Below are 12,155 nucleotides of genomic sequence, written 5' to 3'. Positions count from 1 at the left end.
CCAGGGGCAGGAGGGTGTGGAGGTGCCCTGGCCAGGTGCCGACCTGCCACACACAGCAGGCAATGGACAACTGACACAGCTGGATGCCGTTGCTGAGGGGGAGACCTGTGCCAATCCACCTGCCTCACCAGCCCCGGACACGTGGTAAGTCCTGCACTCAGAAAGTGCCCTCCCGGTCCCCAGTTCTATCCCTGCCCCCACTACCTGCACTTCCCTGATGCCAGGTTCCCCCCCTTCCACCACAGCACACAGAAGGGCAGGACACAGTTCAAAACTTTGAGCAGCCTATGTCCCCACAGCTGGGTGGGCACAGGCCTCTCACACCACAGAAGGTGTGGATGCTGGTGGCAATGTCCTCCTTGACATCAGAGGGCAGAGATATGTAGTGCTGTAACAGATAGCCCTCCAGGCAGCAACCGAGGTTGTGGGGCAGTCTGGGCTTGCCCCCCATGCCACTGTAGCTCCGGAGCACAGGTGAACACAGGGGCAGGGGAGGGGAGACAGACTGCCTGCAGCCAGCACCCAATGGCTCACTAGCCCCAAGGGAGCAAGTGGGGTCAGGGTGTTTGGCTGGTGGCCCCTGGGCCAAGCCCTGCCCAGGCAGCTTACCATGGTCTCTGGGCACCTGTACACAGTCAACCTCCAATCTGAGGCTAGGCAGCGTAGGGCCCCTGGTGCAGAACATCTTATCTCTGCTATGTAGCAAACTAGCACAAAAGGCTTCTGTCTCTTGCCTCTGCAGTACCAACATCTGGACACAGGAGAGAGGCTACAGGGCCCTGCAGGAGTGCTGCTTCGTGGTCAATGCCACCTGCCACTGGAGCTGCCTGGATGCAATGGCTGCACCAGCAGTGCACCAGGGACTTGGACCTTCCTGCTCCGGTGGCTAGTAGCGGTGGTGGAGAACTGGGTGACGCAGGAGCAAGCATGGCAGCAGGCATGGAAGCTGGCTTGGTGAAGGAGACCACCTGGGAGGAGGCACAAGACCGGGCACAGCCGGAGCACTGGGCCTGTCTGGAGGCCCTGGAGCATAAAAGCATAAAACTGTTCCAGCAGCAACTGATCAGCCAAGGCCAGCCAGTCGAGGCCATGTCCAGGCTCCCCACGCCTGGCACCTGACCCCGGCCCCACAGGGCCTCTGGTTCTTGCCTGCTGCCACACAGCAAGCCCCCACCCAGGGCTCAGAGGAGGGCCTCTACCACCTCCTGCCCACAGGAGCCCCTGGCGTTCACTGCGGGCCCATGGGGAAACTGTCCACAGCCAAAGTGCTGACTGACTGCCACCAGGCTCTGCACCCTGGGTGCTCTCACCCCACAGCCCCCGACTCCAGGACTCAGAGAAAGACTGAGACTCTTGTACATAGTTTTCATTTTGGGAGGAGGATTTTTTATTGTTAGCAATTGGGGAGGGTGGTGGAGGGGCTCTGTGTGTTGGGAAGGGAGGGAGCTCTGTTGGTTGAGTGGAGGGTGGGGGTAGGAGTTCTGAGGGGAATAAAGGTTTTCATAGCAAACGTGTGTGTTCTGGAGTGTTCTGGAGTGGTGTTGGGTAGTGGACGGGGGTGTGTGTGGGTCTCAGGGTAGATGGATGTTGGTGGGGACATCTGGGCACAACTCAGTCTCCTGGTGCTCCAGGTGGGGCTGGAGCTGGCACAGCATGTCTTCAGAGGTGGCCCGGGTCATCCAAAACGTGTCAACCCACTGGTCATCATCCCATTCCTGCAGCACTGGTGTGCTGCCACCACTCCTGCCTAGCGCAACAGGCCCAGAGGTGGTGGGACAGGAGGGCAACGGCGTCCTGGAGCCCATGGTCACCATGGCTGGTGGCAGCAGCTGCATGGCAATGGGAGCCCTGGAAGGCCATATACCAGTCATCCAGCAGGCAGCTGGAGCAGGTGGAGGAGCCAGGTGGCTCAAGATGGCCGAGTGGCAGGCACTCGGAAGAGTGGCAGATAAGCAGGACAGCTGCGCCAGCCCTAAGGAGCAGGGGACACTGTCCCTGGGCGCCAGGGTCAGGAGCTGGGACAGCCAGGGCTAGGAAGCACAGCTGTGGTAGGAGCAGGGCAGGCACATGTTGTCTGTGTTTCTGCCATGCTGCTGCTCTGACTCAGGAAGTGTCAGCCCAGAGGTCACAGCGCAGAGGATGTGCTTTCAAGATCGCTGTCAAGTGCTGCAAGCTGGCTCTACCTTCAGCATGGCTGCCAAGTGCTGACAGCCATGTGTCCAGAGGCACATAGCAGGGCTGGAGCCACTTGGGACTAAATTTAGTTCCAAGTCCCACCACATGTGGACACCTGCTGAAAAATGCTTAATTCACATTAACTTTAAGCAGGCTTGAGTTCACATGTAGGCACACCCTATGTGACTTTGGACAAAGTGAGCTTTTACTCACCCATCTTTTCCCCTTCTCCCCCCACCAAGCTTCTGTTGCTGCTTATATCACTTGTTGCATCTTGTCTTAAATTAGGACCTGGTACTGCAAAGGATTTGATCCCACCACATGGTGGAAGTGGTCTTCTCTCCTGGTTCTTATTGCAGAACTGAGGCCTTTGATTGTACACTATCTCTTACCTGTGTTTGTATAGCATTTAGCTCAGCAAGGCTATGATGTCTATTGAGGCCTTGGGCACTACACTTATAATTAAATACCAAAAGAATTAGAAGAGGTTTTGTTAGTAGCAAATAATTAACATGGTATTAGAAATAATGATTTCTCTCTCGTTCTCTCTCTCTTTGTCTTTCAGATTCCTTCGTTGCACTGAATGGTAAGGAAGTTCTTAGTCACATCATTTGCTGTCTGTACAGTTCTGTTTTGGAGGAATCATCTTTTACTAATCTTTTAACTATTTTCATACTTTTTAAATGTATTTTCCTCATTTATTTTTTCATAGACATTTCAACTGCTTCGCCTGATCATGAAATGTCTTACAACACAGTGTATGGTCAGTTTATGGATATTTTTAAAAATTCTCCCCAAATCCTTGTGTTAGCTGGTTCCCATTCCCAAATAGAAACAACCATTTGTGTTTTGTTGCATTGGGCCTGATTCACTAATCTCATACCCACATTATTCTTGATATACAGTTATTCATTTCTTGATCTTCCCTCAAAACTGACTGGAGCCAAAACAGTTTCTGACTATTTTAATAGCACTCAAAATGCAGAACACTAAACAGAGCTGATCAAAAGCTACACCAGTGTCTAGAAAGAAGGATCGTGGGGAACAGTTACATAACTACTCACTGAGGAAAAGAAAACAGGAACAGCCCCACCAGGTCAGAGAAGTAGTCTATGTGGTCCAGTATCCTGGCTCCACAGCAGCCAGTTCCAGGAAAAGGAGCAAGGAACTCTGCCTTAGGCAGTTATGGAGTAACTTGCCATAACAAAAGCTACTTTGAAACTTTCACCAGCAACCTTCATGACAAAGGGTGCATCGCCTCTACACTTCTGAAGTGTCTTATTTATTTGGAGACTTCCAACATTCAGAATATCCTAGCTCACTCCCTGAAGTGAGCTAGAATCCCACCCCTTACTCTGAAGGCAAAGGGATTCACATCAATAAGTTCTAACCCCAGTACCTGTAGTACAGGTAAAGGCTTGTGTATGGTGGCAATAGCTTAGAATAGCTGTTGGGGAATATTAGCTTCAGATCTAGATGCACATATTGTGCCCTCAGAGTACCTCTGTGCAGTTTAGCTTAGTCCATTTTGAAAGATTAAGCTAAATCACAAAAGTGCTTTTAGTGCAGAATTGTGAACTTTTAGTGTCCGCTTGAGATGTTAGTACAAAACAGCTATTGCACATCACATTCAAACCCAAACTCTTTTTGCTATAGCTTATCATACAGATAATCCATTAGTCATTACTCTAACAGAGGTAGATGCCCACAAGGCAGGAGGAACTGCTGTTGCTTCCCATTAAGTTCAGTGTATGCAGGATTGGTGATTAGTGATCAGGCTACACAGGCCTAAACTCCATCAAACTGAGACAAATTTAGCAGGTAGTATGCAGTACACATTAGATGAATACCTTCATCCTGTGCTTACCAGAAGCTTAAGTACAAAACAGAACCAAAAGCAGCTCACTGAAGCAAAATGTAAATAACTGCAGACACAGTAATGGCATTCAGCAGTTAAAAAAATGTTCTGAAAGTTATTTATAACCAGGAAATGGAAAATACGCAGGTGAAATTTGTTTGCAAGTGTGATAATGAAAACCTATGAAGGCAACATATAGAGAATCAAAGACAAGCTTAAACTTTGTAATATGTGGGAGGCTGCTGTTTCATCTGCCAACAAGCTCGTCCTCTCTTCAAGTTTAAAGAGCGTTTTCAGTTTCATACTTTCAAAGCCTATAGCAGTAATTAAAGCACAGCAATAATAAACTGTACATTGCTGAATCGGAAGAAAAGGAAATATGACTTATGCATAGTGCTGATATGCAATACGATTTTGATTGGCAAGTATTTTGGTATTCCCGGTCACAAGTACAACACACAGTCTTACCTCCAGGGTTGTGGAAGGGCTGTTGGTTGACCTAGATTGCAATATGGACTTTGGGATAGGCTATTCTTTTCATCTGACCAAAGTCATGACCATTGGTCCCAGCGGGAAACAAAGTAAAAAATGCCATTGTTTTAAAGGTGAATGTATAAAGTATTCACTTGGATATCAGCCTTTCTCTCCCAATCACTGATATCATTTATTGGATTATTTTCCTAAAAAAAGATCTTTCTTATTTGACCCAATGGGCAAATACTGACTCATCACTCATTTTTTCTCATATTTCTTGCACTTAATACTAATGACATTCTTGAATCAAATTTTGATAAGCAGTCACTAGATAAGAGAATGTTTTATTAGTAGTTAAAATAACAGTAGTAATATCACAATCAGGTTGACAGCCCTTATTCCTGTTTCTGTAAACATTTCTTATGCTTACTAACTAATATGATAATTCTAAAGAAATAATTTTAGCATGAACAGAGTTATATACATTAACAGTGCATTTTACAGTTATTAAACATAAACATAAATGCATAATTAACTGGCATTTCACAGTGGGTTGTGAAATTACTGACAAATACCTTACTGGTGTAACACAAATTGCTGGTATATACCAGAATGCAATCAAATGGATATTCAGACTACCTTAGGAGCCTGTCACTTCAGTGAAGCTACTGCCAATTTTTCCATTGTATTGGAGAGAAGAACCAAGGTCTTAACTTGTATTCTTCACATCAGCATCCTCTTGAATTGGTAGACAGATTTTTCTTTTTTGGGGAAACTCACCTGATCAACTATAAACAATCAATAACATAAAGTGCTCACATAGCTAACTACGCACACTTATTTTCCACACTCAAAAAGAGAGACTCTGCAGAAGACCACTCTATGGAAGATCGGATTCATTTGAAACAAAATGCAACTATTTAGACAAGAAGTTCAGATTCTTAACTCAAAGCAGACTTTCCTCTGCAGAGTTGTAGGCAACTTCAATGACTTTTGGAAACCTCAATTTTTAGTGAATTGGGCCCTTATTTTACCCTCTAGCCACATTCCTTTCTCCCTCTGTAGTACTGATTTAGCCTTTCCTTCTAATTCTCTATTAGGTTGGTACAGTTGCTAATAGGAAAATGGGTGTATCTACATGTTCATTAACGTGCTGTAGTTACAGCACATTAAGTTTAGCACGTGTTTAACCAAGTACTAAATCAATGTGCAGTAACTCATGCTACTGTGCAGCACCAGTGCCTGGGTTTTTAGTGATGCTTACTGCGCAGTAGCGTATAAGCACAGTTTTTGCCTGGCACACTACTGTGCAGTGTTATTAGGCTACTGCACGGTTAGCATCTCATGTAGACGTGCCCAGTGTGTAGAATATCTTAGGCTCTAAGGTCTTAATGACATGCACATTAGATTAACTACCACATACATATTGAATCCCTGTCTTTGTTTTAAAGTTAAAACATCTCTCTATATTTTATAAGTATACTATAGAATGAATAGTCATTAAAGGAATACAACCCTTCTGAATCACCTTCAGTGCTTACAGACACAAACTAAATTACAACTTCCAAATTCCTCAATGTGCAATACTCTTGCTGGATCTGATTGTTTGTTCCTGTTTTATTATTATGATTACAGAACCTCAAAGGCAGAGCTTCACAAATGATGCAGGCTCCTAAATCAGATTTTTTAAAAGCCTGTTTCTTTAAACAGCAAGTCTGCCTTAACAATAAAGGCCTGAAAAGTAGTATATACCTGCAATTGTTCAGATGCATAATTTTAAAACAAAGGCAAAATCTTAATGAAGAAATAACATAGAATTGCTTATAACCATAGTGTGTAAGACAATGATATTGGACTCTCATTATATAGAGATATTGGACTAGCATAAATGAATTCTCATTTATGCTAAAGCCACTTCATATTGCTGTAAAGCATTTTTACACTATCAGAAGGTGCAATGAGGCCTAATGAGAAAAAGGCTGGTTGCATATTACAAACTGTACAGTTCATTGTTGAGATGCAACAATCACTCTGGGTGAAGTGTACCTCTGCATACCTTTTACATCCTTCTTAAGCCCTACTTGGAGGGTGTAAGTGAAACTTAAGTAGCACATATTTTTTTGATGGCACACTGCTGAAGGATGAATTTCACCCTAAGGGGCTGATTTCACAGATGCTGACCAGGTACAGTAATACTGCTCTCCTGGGAGCAAGCAGTATCCAGCAGTAAATGTCTGCAGCGTTAGGCTTGAGTACAAGTGGGAAAGGTTATGATGCTTTCATCCATTGCTGCCCCTCTTCCTCTCTCAAATATATCAAATAGAAGAAATTTCTCTCAATTACAGGTAGAAAATCATTTCTCAACATGTACTAGACTAACACATTAGTAACAGAGTGAATAAGCTGCTTTCTTGCATTTATGTAAAACACTTCTCTACCTAACTGCCATCTGGTACACATTAATATCTTCACATAGCCATAGATTTCCATTACCAGGGAGTTCTCCATGTATTTGTAGCATATGGTTCAGGAAATCTTTCTGCAGAAAACGTGTCCCTTAGGCATATATTTCCCCTAGATTACCGTATTAAGAAATGTTTTTCCTTAGCCATACTTATGGCATTACCATAAAATTGCCCCTTGAACACAGCTAAATTGAAAGTGTCTGGACAGAGATGTGGATATAAAATGCATATCAAACACAGGTATAAAATATGACTGCTACTTGGCAGTACTTTCTCTTGCTTATAACTCCTTATCAAGCTATGACTAATTGGTTTCTCATGTGGAGGGCAGCAGTATTTGCAGGGCTCACCAAATATTGCACACATTATTGCAGTTGTTGAATGGGGTATTAACTTGGAGTCTGGAACCCCATGAATCCTGGCATGATAGTTTTACCCTGAGGGAAAAGAAAGCATGAAAGTTTCATAATTTCTACTTTCTAGCCTGTTTTCTGTCCCATTGCTTCTGTTATTTCTTGGGGATGAGCACAAGAGCTGACAAGCATAAAATGGTATAGAAGAAAAAGCTTTCAAGTTACAGCATATTACTATTTTAGAAAGGCGCATGTGTTCACAAGCTGGAGCTGCACCAGACCCTTTGGAAAGAGGTGCCTCTTTGGCACAGTTGAAGGCCAAACAGCAAGTTTGGATCAAAATCTATTCATTTAACTGTTACCAATACTTCCAGCACTGCTCTGTAGCTTTGTGGAAATCTTTAGAAGTGGATAATCTCCTTGGCTTCTCTATTGTATGTAAGCAATACAAACAAATCTCTTTAAACAAAATGCAGCCTCTCATTTGCAGTATTAAAGAGAACTGGTGGAACCACACTTCCTGTCATGATAGATAAAGAATAATACAGTGCCCTTGTCAGCATAATTCTGCAGCCTGAGGTACAGCTCTAAATTAATCATGTTAATGATTTACTGTAGCATCTCAAGGCTGTATCCATGGTAAAAACACTGTGGATCTGACCTGCTTTTCCTGCAAATGATACCAGTTAAATACAGGAGATGGCTATCTTCATGTCCTAGGTTAAATGTTCTCCAAAGTGCCACTGCATGTAACCCTGTGTGATGAATCATATAAACTACTAGAAAGTATATGGGAAAAGCAGAGAGATTTTTTCTTTCTCTCTGGATGAATTAACATTCAGTGCGGGTCCATTAAATTTAGTAGAATTTAGTAGAATTTAATAGAAAGCAATTTAGTAGAAAGCCGCTGCTTTTTTGCTGACTCCCACTGCAGTTCAGCCTTGTGAGGTGGTTACAAACCAGATCCACAAGATTTAGGCATCTAGCAGCATCAACAGCTATTTAGATCCCTGGCTCCTGAATTACAGGGGTGTAGGTTGTAGTCGCGTCGGTCAAAGGACACAGGCAGACAAGGTTCTTTGAGTAAATCTGATCTCTTTTATTAGACCAATTCAAATAGAAAAAAGTTTTCCAACTATTTGAGTTGGTCTAATAAAGAGATCAGATTTTCCCAAAGAACCTTGTCTGCCTGTCTCCTAAACTGGAATCTAGGGCCCTGAATTAGATGCCTCAGCTCCCTGTACAGTGTGCAAGGAAATCCTAGGGACCTCAAAATGTGATCCAGAACAGCCAGTACAGGAAGCCACCTAAAGTCAGCATGTGCAGGATAAAGCTGCTTAGAGCGTAGTTTTATGAGATAGGTGTTTTAATGTAAAATGCAGAACAGGCTTACGAACACAGTTTGGAATCAAGATCTCACCCATCAGAATCAGTTTCCCTTCTGCTCTTTTTTCATGGTGGCACAGTTTCAGCAGCAGGAGGGGATTATCCCACCAACCAACTAAAAGATAGCTGGTTAGGGAATGTACCTAGGAGGTGAATCCTTTCATGAGTAAAAGAAAATTGCATCTAGGTTGGCGCTCTAACAAAGCACTAAGCTGTTATATAAAAAGGAGTTCCACCTACTTCAGCCAGATTTTGAAAGAAAGCAGCAGCTTCCCCTGCATTTTGTGACGACATTCAAATTGGTGGTATGTGTCAGGCATCCAGGGACTTAGGCAAAGGACTGCCTAGCTTCTGGATCCCGATAAGCCAGGCATTGAGGTCGCTTACTGAGTCACTTATAGAATTAGGTGCATCTTAACAGGGTTGGACAGCAGTTGAGCAGGGGTTTTCAGGACTGCAACTTCGGAGTTACCTGTCTGAATTTCACCTAAGTCCCATTTGAGGTTCCTACAGCTTTTGTTTTGTTTTTTTTTGTTGTTTTGGGTGGGGTTTTTAGCCTGGCTGGCCATGCCCCATGAACATGTTGTTTGTTAATCTGCAGCATGTCAGAGGTGTTTGCAACAGCCTTTCTAGTAAAACCAGCAAGAACAGTGTTTCAAATCATTATAAAACTTCATGGAACAGGACTATAAACCTTTCTCCCTGCAGTTGAGATTATGACTTCTGTAGTGTGTAGCAGCCTGCACGGAAACTGGAGCTTGGCTCCAAATAAATAGCCTGAAAAAAAAACATTCTCCCTCAGGGCAGAGACAAATTAAAGCTTGAAAAGGCGCAGGCTGATTAAAAAATGTCAGGGCTTCATCCACAGGGAGTCAGTAGACAAATATCATAAAAGTAGCCACAGGAGTCAGTAGATGCTGCTCAGGGTCATGTGACTTCTGTGTCCCTGACAAAAAATCATGTGATTGGAGGCTGGAAATAATGCTCAGTTTCGTGCCTGCTCTCCTTTTAGCTGTATTACACAGTCCCCTTTGGACCAATGTATAAGCCCATTTAGGCAGAGACCACTCCAAAGCACTAGAACAGTGTGAGAAAATAACAAAGCATCTGGCATTTCATAAACTTTTTGTCACCATGGGAGCACCCAAGTCCTGGACAGTCTGTTATTCCATCGGGAACCTGAGGCAAGAATCAGCTGATCTGTTCAGCGTGTGGTTAATATATCATTCTCAAGAGTCATCTATATTAAAAGTTGCACTATTTTAACTTTAAATTGGCTTGCAAATCAGCTAAACCAGTGCAATGGAGTGCAGACACTTAATTTGCTGGAAATTCAGCTTATAATCACATAGTTTTAAGTCACTGTCGTACTGAATCAAGGCCAACAGACTTGAAAATGAATTGGAAATGAATGAAGAGCGCTCATACCTGGCTGCACCAGTTTAACTCAGTCATGTTAAACCCAAACCACTACAGCTTTGAAGATAAGCAAAGCCAGTGTTTCAGAGACCCATAAACATTCTTTGACTCTTCTGAAAGCGGGTCTTTTTACTGATCCAACAGGTTCAAATTCTGCATTTCCTATGGGCAGTGGCTTCAAACAGCTTTTAAAATGTTGTGCAGCCTCAGAGAAGTCTATCCATCATTCAGGGAAAACAGTGCTTGTGCACCTGAGTGTAAGATAGCTGGGCCAGTGATTAATGTGTCGTATCTTTCCTAACTGTATTTATAACATGAACAGGACACTCCAGTTCACTACTTCCAAGCACCACCACTTCTGATTCTCCGGCTCAAGAGGGTTATGATACTAGGATGCTGGATTGGAAGGATCCGGTTGGCTCATCTGAAAATACAGATCATGTGGCAGTGTCATCTCATAATCACCAAGACAAGAAGGGTAAGGCCTTGGAAATGACTTCCTATGATGGAAAGGGAGGGGGGGGTGACTACAGTGTAACTGCTTCCAGCTGGCTCAGGGCAACATGTAATAAAATTCCTGCTCTGTAATTAAAAGCTTATCGCAAAGTTAGAAGCAAAATAAGCAGTCTTCGACTTAACCCTAGCTATTTACTAAGGAAACCACACAACACAAATAAATGTATGTGAATTTACAGCGAGTATGTAGATGTGAGTTGAGGAGGTGGAGATTTAACTGTTTAAACTTGAGTTTCATCATCATCTTTGATGAAGGATGATTCACTGCTTTATATTATTATTAACGATGCATTTCTGTATTGCTTTCCATCTAAATACTCAGCAAGCCTTGATTAATTTAGCCTAATCATACGCAGATGGGCATATAGGCTCATATCCTTAAAGGTACTTAAGCAGCCAACATTTCTGTTATCAATGGCCGCATCTAAATGAGATGCTGAATGCACAGTAACCCAAGACTACGGTGCAGTAGCGGTGCATGGCAGAAAGCATGGCATGATGCTACTGCACAGCAGTCTCAGGTTACTGTGCAGTAGCTTCACAAAAAAGTCATTTGTTGGCACTACTGCACAGTAACATGGGTTACTGCACAGTCATTTAGTACTGACTGTGCAGTAACAACTGTGCAGTCACATCTCATGTAGACGTGGCCAATGAGATTTAGGCTTATAAATACTTTTGGGAGGTTGGGCTGTGTACAGGGTTATTAATTTTTTTAAAGATGCAAGTAGGTTCTTAGTGGGATTGTTAAAAGCACCTATGGGATAGATCAGGGGTTGGCAGTGTTTTTGGGCAGAATGCCAAAAACACCCACAACCTTGACTTGCAAGTTGCTGGCATGCCAGGGACGGAAGGTGGATGAGATGCAAAGGGCCTGATCCTTGTTGTAGCAGTGAATCCATGGCCCCTTTCCCACCACCTGCCCAAGGCACACGTGCCAAGTAAAATGCCTTCACATGCCACACTCTGGCACCTGTGCTAGGGGTTGCCTACCCCTGGGATAGATTGACAAAATGGCTGAAGGATTATAATGCTCAACATTGTAGGGCCTAAACTTTAAGTGCGCTTTTGCCTCATGGAATCCACAGCCGTGAGTTGCACCACTCGCCTCTACCCCCCTCCCAGACCTATATACTGTATATAGGGACAGTATAGGCCCCCATGCACAGGTTTTCACAAAGACTGATCAGGCTTATGCATGAGCTATGTACCCAGGTGCACAGAATGAGACACTTCTGGTCTTGTGCAGAAGCAGAACTTAAGATGCCTGGACAACTTAAAGAAAAAAAACTGAAATACTCATGGAGTTAAGGCACCTCCAGGATTTGAGGGCAACTGAGCAGGGAATTTGAGGATCACACCTTTAGCCTTTGGCTTATGAATTGCACTTTGGCTGTCTAAGTCGTTCCTTAAATATAGCCCTTAGTCCAAGGGTAAGGAAAATGATGGCTCTGGCCAGCAGCTGGACTCCATTTCCCAGCAGCCTCTGCTCAAGTGCCCCCCCCCCCC

General features: G+C 43.8%; 1 protein-coding gene across 4 annotated transcripts in view; it reads left to right on the top strand.

The window, feature by feature from the left end:
* Positions 1–12,155, top strand: part of SEMA6A (semaphorin 6A) — a 106,758-nt gene that overhangs the window by 53,591 nt on the left and 41,012 nt on the right. For 2 of the 4 annotated variants that reach the window (XM_019516998.1, XM_019517001.1), the window contains 3 exons: positions 2,741–2,761; positions 2,888–2,938; positions 10,453–10,608. In XM_019516998.1, the coding sequence (XP_019372543.1) occupies positions 2,741–2,761; positions 2,888–2,938; positions 10,453–10,608 (228 nt within the window). The remainder of the gene's footprint in view (positions 1–2,740; positions 2,762–2,887; positions 2,939–10,452; positions 10,609–12,155) is intronic. The other 2 variants (XM_019516999.1, XM_019517000.1) reach the window with 2 other exon arrangements.

This window comes from Gavialis gangeticus, unplaced genomic scaffold (genome assembly GCF_001723915.1).
Source record: "Gavialis gangeticus isolate Ggan-Ray unplaced genomic scaffold, GavGan_comp1, whole genome shotgun sequence".
NCBI lineage: Eukaryota > Metazoa > Chordata > Crocodylia > Gavialidae > Gavialis > Gavialis gangeticus.
Note: the sequence above shows the minus strand (reverse complement) of the source record. Positions and strands in the feature narration are given on the sequence as shown.